Source organism: Thunnus thynnus, chromosome 4 (assembly GCF_963924715.1).
Source record: "Thunnus thynnus chromosome 4, fThuThy2.1, whole genome shotgun sequence".
In the NCBI taxonomy this organism is placed as follows: Eukaryota; Metazoa; Chordata; class Actinopteri; order Scombriformes; family Scombridae; genus Thunnus; species Thunnus thynnus.
This window is the reverse complement of record NC_089520.1, coordinates 15015119-15032972: the sequence shown is the minus strand read 5'-3', so window position 1 is coordinate 15032972 and position 17854 is coordinate 15015119. Positions and strand designations below refer to the sequence as shown.

The 17854-nt window shown below is 37.5% G+C and overlaps 1 protein-coding gene across 1 annotated transcript; it reads right to left on the bottom strand.

The window, feature by feature from the left end:
* Window positions 1–2381: 2381 nt before the first annotated feature.
* Window positions 2382–16465, bottom strand: soat2 (sterol O-acyltransferase 2). The gene is made up of 16 exons (XM_067586869.1): window positions 16325–16465; window positions 13754–13887; window positions 13372–13430; window positions 13072–13196; window positions 12886–12939; window positions 12216–12323; window positions 11055–11337; window positions 9011–9086; window positions 8038–8122; window positions 7578–7623; window positions 7126–7255; window positions 6186–6283; window positions 5216–5314; window positions 4813–4948; window positions 4119–4264; window positions 2382–2749 (listed from the first exon to the last, which is right to left on the bottom strand). The coding sequence occupies exons 2-16, from the start codon at window positions 13830–13832 to the stop codon at window positions 2693–2695; spliced, it is 1581 nt and encodes a 526-aa protein (XP_067442970.1). The 5' UTR covers window positions 13833–13887; window positions 16325–16465; the 3' UTR covers window positions 2382–2692.
* Window positions 16466–17854: the final 1389 nt, after the last annotated feature.

Sequence of the window (17854 nt, the reverse complement as noted above, 5' to 3'; positions counted from 1 at the left end):
ATTCATTTTATGCATCTATGAAGCATTTTTATGTCTTTCAGCTCATTGTTTTGGTTTTGCAGACGGCAACTCAACTGTTTAGATTCAACCTCACCACTCATATCCACCTTGTTACCAATCACAGGGAAAGAAAGAAAGCAGGCAACTGATTTCATTTAAAAAAAAAAAAGAAAAAAAAGATCTGATAAACCAACTGTACACTACCTGACCAGCACCACATGGCAGACAAAGTTAGAAACTAAGTGCTCTTTTCCACCACAGAAACTTAACCACCTGTAACCTTGAGTCTCTAAAGCAGGCAGTGGAAACAAAAGCAGAACCCGGTACAACAGCTGCAAATTCAGTTATGGAAAAACACTTATAACTGGTGAATATAGTGGGGTGTTTAGCAGCTGAAGAGCCAAATTGTGTATTTTCCTCTGAAGTTAGAGGAGACCAAAACAGAGCTAAAAGGAGAGTGAATGTTGGGCTTACATTCAACAGCTGGCCAGAAACATGACTCCAAAAAAAAAAAAAATAAAAAATAAAATCATAATGTCTACTGGATGTATTAATAGACAACTGTTTGATAAAGATGTTTGCTATAACAACTTAATAAGTTGATAACATGACAGTGTAGAGTTTTCAGCTTGTCCTGCTGCCCTAGAGTGGCCCCAAAAAAAACCCTGTTAATACTGGATAAATGTGAGGGAATTAATCAATGTACAGGGTTTTTAATTTCTGCAAATTTCCTTTCCTCCCCTTTTATTAATGCTTCAGAAATATCCCAGCAGATATCATCTCAAATTGAATCAGTTATATGGAGAAAATTAAGTTGGCTCATTGATGACTGACACTGACAACTGTATCCACCAAAGAAATAACGTATGAGACAGCCCCTTTGATGTACAACTCAAAAGAAAGCTACGAATAAAAAGGATGTCAAACAAACTTTTTAAAAGCATACAGATGAATTCAAACACAACATTTGATCACGCATGTCAAAAGCAGCCGCAAATATATTTCATGTCGCAGTTGACGCTGTCTCTCGCTGTGCCACTCTGAGCTCCTGTGGTATTACAGTATATCAGTTTACAGAGCATTACATCACTAATGCAAACATTGTACCAGTGTTAATCCTCTTCTTCCTGTATGACTTCAGAGGGACGTGGCAGGCAGACAAACACAGGCTTTGTGGTTGACTGATAAGAGGCTGTGCAGCCAGTGGTTGGTTGGTTAACGTACCTGTTCTCTCCACCAATCCCTGCAAGCTGAATGTCAACCGAGACACGATTAAACATGCAACAAACATTGCAGCCCAGGTGCCCTCACTGTGGAAAAGCCTGTTTTAAGTTGTCACTGATTTGGCTTGTCTTGTGTGAACTGTTTTCTACATCTAACAAAAAATACAATCAAAAACACAACGCTGTTACAAAACAAAAATGAAATCACTCCCCTTTCAGGTTTTGTAACCATGTCTAGCTTTAATATAAATACAGCAAAAATAAAAATGCAATCACACATTTTATTCACGGAGTAATATTTTTTTTTTCTTGAGAGAGTTTCATTACAGCATTTAAAGATCCCCTCCGGATATATTTTAAGATGTCCATAAAATACTCTACTTTGAATAATAATTTAAGTCTAAATCCTTAAAATGACATATACTCCTTCTCCCTCATTATAAATACCAGAATGGATGAATATGTAAATAAAAAGTCTATATAAAAAATATAATAAAAATAAAAAGTCATTTTCAGTGTATGTGCACTGGGAGCTTCAAGTTTCCACATCACACTTGTGTAAGTTGAATACTGAACCACGACTGGCTCTAAACTAGTCACAAATGTCACAAATCATGCACACCCTTAACTCAGATTTAAGGAGAGCACAGAGAAACTTTCCCCCTTCAGTAGATGAATATGAAAACAACCTTTTAGTGTCAAACTCTGTGCACATACATCATTCTGCACAGTGAAGCTCAAACATCCAACTGAAGGAACAAGAAGAAAAACACAATTTGGTTTGAAGGGAACTTTACATATATTTAATAATTTAAGGAATTAAATTCAGGGACGTAAAGAAATTAAGATTTCTTACAGCTTGTAAAAATATATATATACATTATACAGTACATATTTTGCCCCCTGCACATTATTTTGCACATGACTTGGAGATCGAGCTAAGAGGCAATTTCCACTACCAGCACTTTAAAGCTAGCTAATTAATTAATTTATGAACTAATGTTTAATCCATACACACACAGAAATGTAAAAATGACAGATTTTCACAAAAGTTTGCACTTCATAAACAATTTTTATGTCAATAAATGGTCTACATGTTAATTAATGTGCAACAGTTTGCTTACAGCATGATATTCTATCAGCACTTGATAATAAAAATAAACTGTCCACACAGCCTGATTTATTAAAAACTAGGCAATACTATCAGTACAAATGAAAACCAGTGGTGATCAATTTAGATCACCACTGGTTTAGATTTAAATAACAACATAAAGCTAAAAGTGACAGTCAGACAATCTTGACCCAAAGCTTCTTTACACACTGAAAATAGAAAACATTATATATTTACATGTCTTTCACGATGTCCTATCCATCATGTTTAGTTCATTGTGACTCCATTTATTTGCATTCCTCCATCCCTTCTTCATTCATGCTTCCAGCCCAGGAAAAAAATTCAGCTTTCAGCAGCTTCATCTCTGGTTGCTGCACGACCAGGAACGAGGCGTCACCAGCTCCCAGAAACTATTCTGTTAGGAAAGAGTCAGAGTTTGTCTAAATATTCACGTAACTCTCCTCCTCCTCCTCCTTCTCCTTCTAGTAACATTATCTGCAATCCTTTAATATATAATATCTGTATGATTTAGCATTTAAAAACCATATTTATTATCACATAATAATCTAATTTTACAGATGTCACTACTATTTTTAGATAGTCGTTATCTGTGTTAAGCCATTGTGTGTGTGTGAGTGAGTGACGCCACTGGCTTTAGAGGATGCCTTAGCTGAGGATACACAGAGATGGAGTAGTTCATAGTAGAATAAGTATGTTAAGTACATCTGTGCCCATCTGTCGTGAAAATCCCTCCCTCACATCTGTGACTTCATCAAAGACTTGGGGTTGGAGGGGGGCTTTTTAAGGGTTAAATACATCTCAGATTTTCTCATAAGTCTGTAAGTTAGGTGTGTGCTGGGTGTGTTATCTCTTTAAGAACACATTTATGCACTTTGTATTTGTATATACATATATGCATGTGTGTCTTGTAGTAACAGATGCTCATGAATGACTGTAGAGAAGAACAGACGACAAAGCCAGGATAATGAAACCGTGATTTGTTCAACAGGCACGCTCATCTGGTTACTGACGTCTGTGTGACGTCCAAGTCGAGTACCAGGGTGGAGTAATTTAGTTAACTCATATATATCTGTGAGTTTTTTCTAGTGTTGTAGTCTAGTCTCAGTCAATGTCAGATGTATTTCAAGTTTATTCACCTGCTAGCTTCAAACAGAGGTCAAAGTACTGTCTACTGATGTAGTGCAGTGTACTAACAGACACTGAAATGTTTGCAGCTTCATTTGAAATCCACAACAAACAGTCACATGGTGTCTATGTGTACATATCTGTAGCTCTGTCTATTTAAAGGAAAGGTTTCTGATGTTTTTTTTAGTAATGCACAACTTCACAGATAGCCTCATCACTCGATTCTGATGCATCTCTTCAATGGATTTAAACACAGTGCAGTCCAGTGGGACAGTTGTTTAGACTTTCAAACAGCCTGATAAATCTCCTAGAGGAAGAATCCCACAGTAAATTAATATATTTTTTCATATATAATGATGAAAGAAGTGTAAAAAATCTCACTTTCTGAATGATTGCCCAATTGGATCGTGTGCAAGGCCATTATGTTTCTAAAATTTAAAGCTTTTGACAAGGTTGTGATCTGATTCTATATTAAATGATATGAAACAGCTTTTTAAAAAGGTAGATAAAAAGTAAACCTATTTTTTAGAGCAGAAACAGCATCACATAAAGATACTAATTTAATCAGCACAGGACTATTGCATTGCTCCTTGTGGCCTTTTCACTACCTGCAGAATACATGTTGGTGGAGTACGTACCCCTGTCCGAGGACATTGTATCTGCGCGTACCACTCCTGGCAGTACAGACACACCTGGACGCCTTGACCGAGGAAGAGACACGCCCACATGATGACGTTGAACACGGGGCTCTGCCGCTTGTCGTTCATGGTAAAGTTGAACACCACTAAGAGAGGACGACATGAAGGAATGTTGTTGATTTCAGTTTTTAGGGTATTTGTAGTTAAACAGTAACACTCTATTTGTGTAAAGGCTGTGAGGACGTTAGTAAGGGACAGGGACAAACACTGAAAGCACAAAAAGTACAAAAGAACACATTCTGGAAAATGGCAACTTTGAGTTGCAGAGGACAAGGACACAATGCACAAGTTTCTTTAAATATAATGAGAGCACTCCTCTGAAAAGAGCTACAGAATGTCTGTTAGAGTGAATAATTACAGATTTTAACTATGAAGGCTTGAAGGCAGAGTCAAGGAAGTGAAAGGGGAGATTTACATATTTTTAACAAGCTATGAACATGCAGTTCAGAAGGACTGTTCAGAATTCAGCAACTGTAATGATGCACTGTGGGCACTAAATATTTTCTTTCTTGTTTTTTTTATAATTTATTTTTCTCTTTTTTATCTTTTCACATAATCATAACAACCATGTCAGAGCACAGAATGGCAATCATTCTGTGAAAATTGCTCCCTGAATAATGAGTACATCCCTCACCTCCAAAGATTGCAAAGAGGACAAACATGACGGGATAGAAGAAGCCAAAGCCCATGGCCAAGGCGTACTCATGGACGACAGCAGAGACGATGAACACCGAGAGCATGGCAGCTGTTCGGAATTTCCTTTTCGACAGCTGCAGGGATCAGAGATCGAACAGAGAGAGAGAGAGAGGGCTTGACTCACAGTTCAGGGGTCAGGCTGGTTCAGAGGAGAATTTGTGTCACTAGAATTACAGGATGGATGTTAAGACAACTATACACACATGTGACTCCCTGCTTTGCAGATGAAGACATAACCCACTAGGCTATAACATTAATATTTTGTTTATTGTTATTATTTATTTGTTAACTGTTTGTGTATTTAATATAGGTTTGCTGTACTGTAATGACACTCTGCTCACCCAGAGGAAGTCTCTGTATCCGTAGTAATAAAGCCAGTCATGAACCACCACGTTCCAGGTACGATAATAGTTGGCAAAAGATGTAGAGTTCCACCAGTCCTGAAAAAAAGAGGATAACTCAGTTAATGTGTGTGTGGATCAAAATAAAAACTGAAGAGAGCGATCACAATTTTGGGGCCTGAATTCATTTATACAGTTAGTTATTTTAAAACTACAAAAGACTAAAACAAGACTACACATTGTTAGTGTATAGATTAAACAGATGAGATACACCATAAATTGTATTATTATTTGTTTATACAAGCTAAGGTAACTGGCTCTAATGCACGGACATGAGAGTGGTATCAATGCTTGGATTTCCCAAAATGTCGACCTTTTCCTTTAAACACACTATTCAAACAAAGGTGATCCATCTGTACATAGCTTTAAGATTTGTCCAAGAGACAACAGTTGAAAATGAGCTTTTTGGCTAACACTGGCACATTTACAGTAATGCTGATCTACGTGTATTGCAAAAGAATTCAAAAATAGTTCTGTACAGCGCACATTGTTTGACTTTTGGTTCACGCACAGCAGCATTACACACAATACGGTGGAAGATGCATTTTTAATTCAGAACAACTTTCAGCTTTTTTTTAACGCTTAAATAAACCAGCCAATTAGACATATGCATGCATCTTGCACACCCTTAGTCATGGCAGAAGGTCACATGAGCACAGAACTAGAGGGGAAGTGGCAAACATTGAGGGCAGGCAGGGATTTTCAGACACCGTCTAAGTCAGGGTTTAGTCTCAAGAATGAATCGTACCAGTAGTATTTGATGATGGAAAAGTTGAACTATTTTGGGACCATCAAGCCACCCTGCTGTAATTTCACTTGACATTAATCATAAATTCCCCATCTGGTAAAGTAAGTATATTTGAAAATAATGATTCACATGGGAGGTGATGCCATGCAAAACCAGTCATACCTTGTAGAACATCCTGTCAGCAAAACGCAGCAGCTCCCCAAAGAGGTTGAGCCAGCAGTGCAGGAAGGCAAAGAAACACAACAGAAGGAGCATTATACCTGAGAAAGCCACACACACACACAGAGGGAGAGAGAGAGGAAAGAGGGGTTATGAGAAACAATTTGATTCTGGGCATTTGTCCCAGCTTTCTCTTAAGAATTGTAAGTTGACACTGATGCTCTTACATCAGCACTTACTAAAAAAGCTATTCACTTAAAGAGAGTAATAAACATGCCAGTGTTTGAATACCTAATCTAATTGCATAATAGCATCTTTTAATCTTATCACTGATTTAAAACACTGGGGACTGTTTCCATTTGTATTAAAAGTAATACATTAACCAGCGCTGACTCACACAGATGAGAGATAATAGAGATTGTAAGCAGAAGTTACAGTACTATGTTGCAGTCATGGGTGTACTTTAGTTTATATGTTTGCTTTACATCTGACTTCCTTCTATTATTGCCTGAAAAATCCTCCAAAAACAGGCTCCATGTGGCATGTGCAACTATGTACTGTAGTTATGTGTGTGTATGTGTGTGTGTGTGTGTGTGTGTGTATGTGTATGTGTGTGTGTGTGCGTGCGCATGTCTTCCTATCTTTCAGAGAACCAGTTTCATTTGAAAAGCAGCAGTGAGGACATTTCCGTGTTGTGAGGACATTGTGGGCGGTCCTCACAACTTCAAAGGACAATTTGAGGGTTAAGATTTGGTTTTAAGGTTAAGGTCAGAATTGGGTTTAGGTTCAGTTTGGGGTAAGGGTTAGGTTTAGACATTTAATTGTGATGGCTAGGGTTAGTGTAAGGGGCTAGGGAATGCATTATGTCAATGAGTGTCCTCACAAGGATATAAAGTCAAACGTGTATGTGTACAATTCATGCTTTTTGGCTGATAGAAAGTACCTGGTAATATTGAGTTGAACACAGCTAGAACCATAGTCCGTTTACTAAAAGGCTGGTTGGTCTCAGATTTGAAGAGGGGCACACAAAGGCGCACCAGGATGAAGTAGCCATAAAACAGGCAGCCCAAGATCTGCAAATGAAACATAACAATGTTTTTAAAAAAGTTATGACACCCTAGAATAAGGAAAAAACAATATAGATCATGCTTGTGAATCAGCACTAGATATATGAAGATAGTGATCGACAGTATGATGTCAAAGATTAAAGCTTTAAAGCACTTGCTATTTAGCACACTGTGACACAAGCACAATCTTTTCTAGGTCAGTAACCCCACAAAGGAATGCTTAGCTCATCATATTATGTATTCTAGTTAAAAGATGATTAAATGTGTAAGTGAAAGTAAAAACATCTTAACACAAAATACTTAAATTGTACGCAGAGTTTCATCTCACCTTGCCAAGAGTAACACCAACATACTTCCATCTTATGTGGGTATTCCTGCAAAGAACAGACAGGATGCAACTATGTCAGAAATGCATACTGTAGTACTGTACGTAGTGTCTATTGTGTGTCCTTTTTTTCATATCCATATAGAAATTAGGGATCCAGATCCCGTCTCCATCTCACTCTAACTTGAACACGAGTGCCATTAATTTAATCTCTCATCAGAGGATGTTTTTCAGGGTCCTTCGTCTAATGTACATTTTCATTTGTCATTCTGATGGGTATTGAAGCAGCAATTAATGAGAAATCCCAACAACTACTTAGCTTCAAGTTGATGTACCAAGAGTTTACGGTACAAAGATAAATGTGACAGCCATTTGTCATTTGTACTTGCATCATTTCACTAATTATAAGAGCAGAAACAGGATGAGTAAATGGGATCAAGGGAAACGGGACAATGTGTCTTACCGGGGATATGATTCCCTGTAGATAAGAGTTGGACAGAAAAGGAAATAGAGATAACTGGAGAATGTTGGGAACCTGGGATTTTCTCCTGAAAGACAAAGAAAAAAAAAATCACAACAATTTATTAGTAAGTGTGACCATCAAACTCAAAGGGTTCAATTTTGAGGCCTTAAACATGGTGATGACGGAGCTTTTATAAGTCACAGGTTTCTTGGATGATTTGTTTTAAAAGTTTTTAAAGGTCTACGACTCCAGCAAGCTTCTTGTTTCATTATGTGACATAATAGCAGCTATTTAACATTTCCACTTGTGATTTCTAAAGCTTCATTGAGCTTTAATGTGGGAACCTGTTAACAAATAGCTGTCTTTAACATTAAACTAGTGGGCTTATTATGGAATCATTAAGCCATTATGTGAAATTGTCTGCGTAAAAGCCTCTAATCTCTTTTGCTAAATTATTTTCTGTATTTCAGTCAAGCTTTAGCATCTTACCAACACTAAAGACATTTAAATATGGTAAAAGAGTGCTGTTCTGTGGAAATCTCTTAAACAAGGTGCTTATTTTCTGTCTGTATGCCACGCAGACATCTCTATAGACACTTCTATCAGTTTTACTGTTTTGTTCAAGACTATTTCATTTTCTCCTGGAGGTATTTCACTGCACATTGTCAGTATTAAAGTTTATTACCATGAGTTTTCACAGTCAAAGGTTCTGGAGAGACATTAGTTTCCTAACATTATCTCCCACTAACAGACTGTTACAATCCTCTCACCTCATGGGGACGTGCATACTTGAGGTTATCTATTGTATGCAGGGTTATTCATTGTTAGTTTTTACATCAGCATGAATCATAATGCGGTAACCCACTGAGATCTGTTATCGTCATTTTTCTCCAATGTCCGGGAGCGGCACTGTGAGTAATGATAGTGCCTGAGGAATAAACACACCTGACATCAAAACAAATCAATACAATACCTTCCTTTGGTGTATTCTTCATAATAACAGGGGCAGTTTCTCTTATGAATGAGTAGCTCTTCATCAGGAATCGAATCTGAAGAAAATTAATATCTGCAGTTATTATGTGAAGTGAGACATGATGTATCAGTAATAATAGTTTCTACGTTGTCTCTCTATTACATGAATAGGCAAGATTTCTGAAGCGAAACATTTTTATGGCCTCAATCTCTGGTCTCTACACATTGACCCAATGATAGATAATTTATGTGAATTAGTTAGAAGATAACTTCTGTAATTAATCAGGAGGAAGTACAACTAAAGGGAACTGTATGACATGACAGCTGGAGAATTGGTTTATCTTTTTCTTTTAAAGCAATTCAATGAATTTAACACATTTATATTTCATTTGTGCATCAACATGTATATCAGACAGTGTTTAGATGGGATGGACAGCCTCGGAGTTACAAATAGACTGACTGGACCCGGGTCAGATGAGGATCAGGACCGGGTTTCCCAAGAGCATCTAAGCACTGAGATTATCTCACTCCATCGAATGGAGCTCAAATGATATAAGACGGTTTTGGGAGACTGAGGCCAGTGTAATAAAGAGGATGAGGAGGTATTACAGCGTGGGTCCATGATGTACAACCGTTGGCTACACTGAGACCTGCTGCCTCTTTGATGGCTTTCCAGTTGGAAAGCTCCCATCTCTGCTTTCCTTATTACAATGTTCCTGCTGAGAGCAATGAATGGCTGCATTTATAATTTGGATTACCAATAAATATAATGTTATCTATAGAGCGGGGTGTTTTTTTCTGTGCAGGTCGTTTCTAATAAGGATTTTTATGCTTGGGTTTTATTCTGTCTGTTTGATTTTATGCTCAGCAGCAGTTCACATTGTAATAAAAATCACATTAATCATTCTGCAGGAGTTATTGAAATAAATGTATTGAAAAGAGGGAAGCTGCTGGAACCGCAAGAAGTACATCTCTACTTGTGTGAAAAATGGAGTTTTGAATGACAAATTGTGAAGCGTATTTAACTGCTATTCCTATTTGATCACAAATGTTGCTCTACATCAACTGTCTCATTCTTGCTCAGTATCATTGACTTGATGCATCAACTCACATTCATATTCCTTCATATAAAAGTACTAGGCCGCTTTTATAAACTGTCACTTCTCACATTTACTCTGCTGATTCCATATGCTTACTCTGCTTGCTGTCTCGTCTTCCATGACCCTAACCTCCTAGCTTGATATTGTTGTCTAAGCTAAGCTATAATGTTCATGTACGTATAGTGTTTTAACAACTATCTCTGACTCTGCACCGTTATGTTTCAAAAGGGGATTAGTTTTTCCAGCAGAATTGTTGTTGATGCTTAGATTCATTAAGAGTTTTCTCAAAGAGCAGAGCCTTTTCCGCTAATTCTAACTGTATGAATATGAAAATTCTTTCTGAAATTATTAATTAGTGTGTCCACAACAGCTGCAACAAGTATATAGGCTACAATACATAGAGTAATGATGCACCCTGTGATTTGTTTGATGCTAAATAACACATCTCATCTTTATTATGAAAGCAGACTGAGACTCAGGAGTTTTCAAATTTAAGTTTGCGTTCTCTGTGTTCTTTGTAGTCAGCATAAGTGCCAGCTATACTTTGTCTCCCCAAGTGGTGTTGCTAAAGGATTAGGAGGTGCTGACAGTATACACGACTGTCATAAAAACCCTTCAGCTTCTTCAGCTTATTAAGAGGCTCATAAATAGCAAGGGTGAACTAGTTTTGATGTTCAGTTGTTATGTTTAGTTTAGTTATAATTTCCAGCTATTTTAGCTTCTTTGTGCTATGCATGCACATGTCCTCTATTCTGTTACATTTTATTATGTTCACTGATATTATGTTGTACATACACAGGTGACTTGTTTATCAGTGGATTAGATGTCAACTGATACTGGATTTTTGAGGCCAATATTGATATTTGAAAGTTTAAACGATATATGAGCCAATATTTGTTTATTTTAATATCAATATTTATTCTTGAAACACACACAAACACTCACCTGCTCCAATATAACAATAAACCGTGAGGCTGGCGGCAGCTGGTGGTGTACGACCACATAGATGGGGAACAATCCCAGCACGCAAGTCTGTATGGCAGACAGCACTAGACCTGTCCCCAGGGACAGCCCCAACTTGGAAGGGAAGCTGTGGTACAAAGGCCCCCAAAACACCAGAGTGTAGTAGGGAACCAGCAGGGTGTAGGCAAACATAAGCATCCACACCCAGGTGACTGTCCCCAGTTTCCCAAAGGCGAAGAAGAGCAGGTCAAACTCCAAGACCAACCTGAGATTTAGGAACAAAATTAAAGTGGTCAGCTAGCTGAAAAAAAGAACATAACATAAAGTTCATACAATGAATCATTGCATAAAGACAAGAAAAATAATTATTAAGAAATTAAAAATAGATGATTTTAGTTTAGAAAATCAAAAAACTGAGTGGAAGCCAGTGGACAGTTACTGTATGTATATAACACCATTTAAAACCCAGCCATTTTGTTCTGTACGAGCTGAAAAAGGCACTTTGGATGAATATTTTAAACAAAATCATATTGAAGCATGAATGATGACTTTGATAAATGTGCAGGAATACTGAAGTGCATTGAGTTTTGCTCCCATTAATTTCTCCCATCTGAAAAGATACCTCTGGTGATAATAATAATAGATTTAAATACCCTCTCATTGCTGCATGTCAAAGGATTTGTTTAAAATTCATCAAGGCCAATTGCAAGTGCTATTATTTTTTATCATTGATTTACCCATCAATGTTAACTAAGGGCAGATGTATTGAATAATTTGCACACAGTGGAAATGCCCGCTGGCATTTGTTCTAGTGAGAAACGTAAGAATTAAACTTAGAAGCCTGCATCTGCAAACAGCTACCAAATCATTACTGTGCTGCCCAAAGCAACAGCAGAAATACTCAGAGGGATTGATTGCTCTATCTTTCTCCTGCCAGATGAGCAGAGAGGCAGGGAGGGATGGAGAAATGGAGGGACACAATAAGGTTTAGCTGGAGAAAAGAAAGATAAGAAGTAAGAAGTTTTTTTAAGGCTTCAGGGTAGCTGAGTTTCTATTAGACATGGTTCAGGGTCGTAGAGTTTGAGATGTGTCATTGCTGCAAACATACACGCCTCCACAAGGAAATGCACACGTCTCACAAACCTGCCCTGGTCAATGTAATCGACAGCCAGCGTGCTCAGGCAGAAGATGAGGAGTACGGCGATGAACATGTGGTAGATAGTCCTGATGTGGCTGATCTCAAACAGTTCACTGATGAAGAGGAGGAAAACACAGAGACAGGATTAGAAAATAGTGTCATAAAAAGCAGCTCTATGTTGTATTTATGTGCTTATCTGTTGTGCTGTGTTCATACTGAAGGTTTATTGAGCTATTTATATTGTATGACCTGTTTCCGTATGAAGCGATACAAATACATGTGGCCTCATAAACACTGATCTTTGTAATACTTTAGACTGTCAATCTTTAACATGTTGCATAACTTTTCTTCAATATATCATACATTCTTACTCAAGTATTCCCAGCTATCTTGCACTCATCAGGATAGTATATGAGGCAGTTTCTTAGGTGACTTAACAAGATAAATATTTATTATAATAATAAAATAATAATACACAACATACAAGCAAGGTTCAGTCTAAATTATGGCTAAAATATACCTGATGAAGGCATGATAAGTACAAATTTTTGGAAATGGCACATTGGAGTATATTGGTTGAATGTTGATGGACTTGCACAAACGTTCACACTGGTCTGCACCTCACTGTGCGTGTTGTCAAACTCAGAAAACAGACTGTCAGTCTATCATACTTACTCCAGCAGTGATGCCCTGTCCATAAACACTTTTCCATCATCCATCCTTTGAGATCTAAATCAAGATATGCAGAATAAAAAGACATAAACACAGACATCTTTTACAGCAGTAAATGACAAGACAAATACATCCACTAAACCAGTAAGCAGGGTGGAAAAAAAAAAGTTCTCCTCCTCTGCTCCTCACCTAGATGAAGGTTTTTTTGTCGACTTTCCATTAACTGTTGGCTGGATTTGGGTGAAAGTCAGAGCGTTGTCTAGAATATCATTGAGCTGATCGTGGACCTGCTCCATGATCTTCACCTTCGCTCTCTACAGGAAGACACATGCAGAGAATCATTTTAATTTTCCCAACTTCTAGTTTTTTCATTCACTCCACTTTCTATGTACATGTAGCTTCCCATATTTTGCACACTTTTCTCTTTTCAAAAGAATGGCAACATTAATGAGGCACTGTTGGCCAAGATACTGGCTGAAAGTGGGTTACCTGTGCATGTTTCTGCCACTGTTTCAGATCTTCTTCCTGTGCGTTATTATGACTACCAACTGCAGAGAGAAGAACATATTTGCCTAAATTAGTCATCAGTCAGTACACTGTACACATGGTACCTGAGACAGAATATTCAGTGCAAAACTAGGGAGGAAAGAAGGAGAAATAAATAATGGAATGGAAGTAATAAACAAATAGAAATCCAGCATTCTGCACATTTTTCTTTGAATAACTTCATATGAATGAATGAATGAATTATTACACAAACAACAAATACAACAAAATATGCATCTGCCTCCAAAAAACAATACAACACAATAACACAACATAGAATATTTTCTATGTATGGGGAAGTATATAAATATATTATTGTGCATACCATGACTAGAGATCTCATCTGATGTATGGGCCTTGACGTTTCTGTGCCACACTCCATTAGGTGGCTCTGCAGCTGTCATGGTTACCACTGGTCCTGGCCACAACACTTAGGATTATAACACTGGGTGAAGGATCCTGTGGATTTCATAGTTGCAAGTTAGTCTTACACACACTGTTGCTTCCCTGAGGATAAATGATGGAAATTTAAAAATAAGAGCTCTGAATTTGTTGTTATGTGTTGGTAGAGTAAAGATGTGAGACCCTACAAGCACTAGTAGAGCCCTTTGAAGAAGAATTAGGATCCACACATGGCTCAGTTTCAATTCTTAATCTGAGGTAAATCCATATTAGATCATTTAGAGCAGAAATCAGTTGCTGCACTGCACTGTGAACTGAAACACCCCAATAACTGATGTCAAATCAGATGTGACATCAGTTATTGGACAGTTATTGTGACATCACTGATGTGAATAGCTGTAGTTTATTCTTTGTTGAAGTTTGACGATGTAGCACTGAGGATCTTATCTAACTATAAATTTAGAGATTAAATTAGGTCACGCGCCCATTGCTGGCAGGTTGCCTCATACTAAAAGGAATTAATATTCATGATAAGCCTCAGTTCCAAGGAGGTGAGGCTCCTCATGTGAATCCCAACCTGAAGAAGTGTATAAACTCTTGGTCTGATTGCAGGAACATATAGGTCAGGGGTTTTGAACGGTGGTTACCCACAGTGCTTTTCTATAGCAACAGTGTTATCCCCAGTCACTGCAGCTTAGTCTAAACAATGTAAACAAATGATAAATGATAAACTAGCTACAGATAACATACGCAGAAGACTGAGGGAGCGATTGTGTTAAATAGACTTCCAGGGAGGGGTGAAAGACAACGAGTGACCTCATTTTCTAATCCATGCAGTTTGATCGCTCCTCAGGAGAAATGTCAATAGCAGATAGGCTTTGCACAGATGAATGAAGATAGATTATACATTATGTGGCAGCGGCTCATGTGATGGCAGAGAAAGAGATGTAGACAAAATGCTTTGTTTTTGAGCAGATTAACTCTTATGCAACACATCTTTGTAAAGTAATTTTTAGGGTAAATTGAGGGTGAGTGATCATGTTTGGTCATGTTGAAGTTATTGGTTGGTCCTCCTTTTTATTTTTCCACTTCCAGCATGTTTAACTTTCCTCTCATTCGCTTAAATGTAAGAGTTGATGAATGTGTAGTTGCTGTTTGTAATAGGAATCATACTCCATCAACTGATTTTACGAACACCAAATAATTTGCACCAATTTTTAAACTTTTCAACAACATTTAGACTTTTCAAGGTTGTTTATTAGTTTATTATTGCATCCGTCTTACAGGAACTGTCAGAAAAACACAATGTTTGTGACATCAGCCACATGGTTTTGAAACTTGGATTTAGGTTTAAGGCTCATCACCATCTTTGCCAGTCAATGGGGCCAGAAAATCCAAGTATGGACAAAGAAAAGGATGCGTTTATTGAACTGAGCGGAAGCGATTGTAATAACATTTTTATGACATTTGTTATACTACATCTTAAGGCATGTCTGCATTTTGGCCTTTTCATTTAGTTTGTACTGACCTTAGCAGGAACTTATTCATGAGAACCCTTGAACTCAGTAATTCAATCCACGCTCTCAAAAAAAAGCTATTTTGAATTAAAGGTTACAAGGTCTACACATTCGAAGATTTTCATTTTTGATCAATTTTCATCCATCAACAGCAGAAACTGTGACATATTTTCCAGTGCCAAGGTCTTCTTAGATATTCAGGGTTAAAAATATGAACATTGAGCATTCTTGCAGTGTATTAGACTCTGATCAGTACATTCAACTGATAGCTTCATGGCATCTTTTTCTTAAAAAGTTACCTCCAAACCACAGCTTGTGAAATGTATCATCATTAAAATGAATGTTGATGATGTCTAGGATTAGTATTTTAGATGATGCTGTCCTAATCAGACGTGATCACAGCTGTCAATGAGAAATATCAGTCAGCTTGAGCTAAACTGATGTTTGAATGATGAACACATCTTCAAGATTTGTGGTATTTGGGAAATAAAACCGACCATTTGTGGTCATATTTCAAAACAAACCTTTCAGTTTACCCCCTGGTATGTTTTTGTTGTTGGGTGATTATAGTCAGAGGAATTACTGTTAAGTCAATATTTTATTGTGTTATTGTATGCTGTTCACAAAACTGCTTAACTTTCCTTCAGAACAAATACTTTAAAAGTGATCATAAAATCAGAATACCGAAAACCTAGTCATGACCTATATCTTATCATTACTGATGTATGACTATGCCACTTTTATTTTATTGCTTTGTGACTCATTTTGCTGTCTTCATTTACAGAATAAACTCAGAAATTTTAGTAAGAACTTTCAGCAGTCACACTGTTTTCATTCTATTCTGTATTTTCTGATGTTTTTAAAAGTACAACTTGTTCAAAATTGTAGATAGTACGAACTAAATGTCAGACACAGGTTTGTCAGGTGGACCTGACATTCAAAATAAATATTAGTCATTCCGTCAGCTTTGTACTCACAAGGTCTTCTATCCTTGGGTTCAGTCAGCGGTCCACTGGGTGAGAGGCTCTGTTTCAACTGATGCTTCCCCACCTAGAGAGAGTTACTGGAGTGAGTTTAAATAAGTCTGTGTCACAGTTCTTGTGAGCTGTGTCCTCTCCTTTTCTCAGCTACTATTTTGCACTTTGCCCTCTTGGCTGCTGGCTCTGGGCAGGCCAAGTCATCTGCTATCCAACCCCATTGCACCTCCTCCGCTGGATGTGTGAGGTCATGCAGCAGAGCAATAAAATCTGATCTATTCACTGGGATTCACAGAGGCTGTTATTGCAAAATACATGTACCATATCTTATCATTGATTTTTATGTACTTTATATTTTGGCATAGCTGAACAAGACTGAGAGTCTACAGCCATGCTAGGAGTTCTGTGAGACTGTATTTAGGAAAAGTGGTGCTCTGAGCTTAATGCTAACATCAGCACTTTAACATGAACTTTAATTGCTAATTAGTACTTAACACACAAGTACAGCTGAGGCTGATGGGAATATCAGATATTACTATTCATCTTGAGGTAGACATGGATGTCTGCACCAAATTTCATGGTAATCCGCTCATTCGTTTTTGAGACATTTCAACCAAAACCACACATGTCAAGCTCAAGGTGGCACTAGAGGAAAACCCAGAGATCACCAAAGTCAGTAGAATTCATCTTCAGACCATGAAGACCGTATGTACCAAATATCATAGCAATCCATCTGATAGCTGTTGAAATATTTCAGTCTGGACCAAAGTAGTGGCCTAATGAAGAGTGCCATCCACAGAACCACACAAAAATATCTTTTTAGCTGTAACAAAATACCTCTGGGTATGTCTGAGGGTCATCATTTGGATTAAAATATTTCTGGAAGTACTAAGTTGAAGGCAAATTCGTGACTAAAAACAGCAAATCCAGCTTAACACTTAAAAATATACTTTATGCAAATGAATGAATAATACAAACATTTTCTCTGTTCTCTCAGTGAAAATAAACATCAACTTGTAAATTTTGTTATTTGTGGACACGATCATGTCTGAAAGCTTAAGTTTATGATTTCAGGCTAATTAGAAAATAATAAATGAAAGCACTTACCCTAGTTCATTACAGCAATGTGTGGATCTCACAAAGCTACAGCTAAAACAAGTACAAGATGACCAGTCACGCATTTTGTAATGAAACTGAGCGAACAGAATGACGGCAAAGGTCATTTACTCTGTGACCACTGCCTTAAAATTATGTGATTGATTTACGAAATCAAAGCCACAGCAGACAGTGGAGCAACAAGGGTAAACAAGTCCACCTCTTGGGAGCACTAACCCTTCTGGGTCCTGGATTACTCTACTAATCAATTTGTTTTGGTTGAATGTCACTGTCTAACTGTGCTTCTTTTAGCCGATGCGTTTTTTCCTCTTTTTCGCAATAATTTGAAGCATGTACACATTAGTATCATCATGGAAGGACACAAAAAATATCTCCATGAAACGTTCCAGCACAGATGAGAGTTTATCCTTGCTA

Bases quoted from the DNA above. Each gene is read 5' to 3' on its own strand.
- soat2 (XM_067586869.1), bottom strand. From the start codon at position 13,832: ATGACAGCTGCAGAGCCACCTAATGGAGTGTGGCACAGAAACGTCAAG. The intron at 12,324-12,885 runs GTAAGTATGATA...CCTCTTCATCAG, and splicing joins GACAGGGCATCACTGCTGGA to TGAACTGTTTGAGATCAGCC. The intron at 2,750-4,118 runs GTACGTACTCCA...CTTTCCTAACAG, and splicing joins TACAATGTCCTCGGACAGGG to AATAGTTTCTGGGAGCTGGT.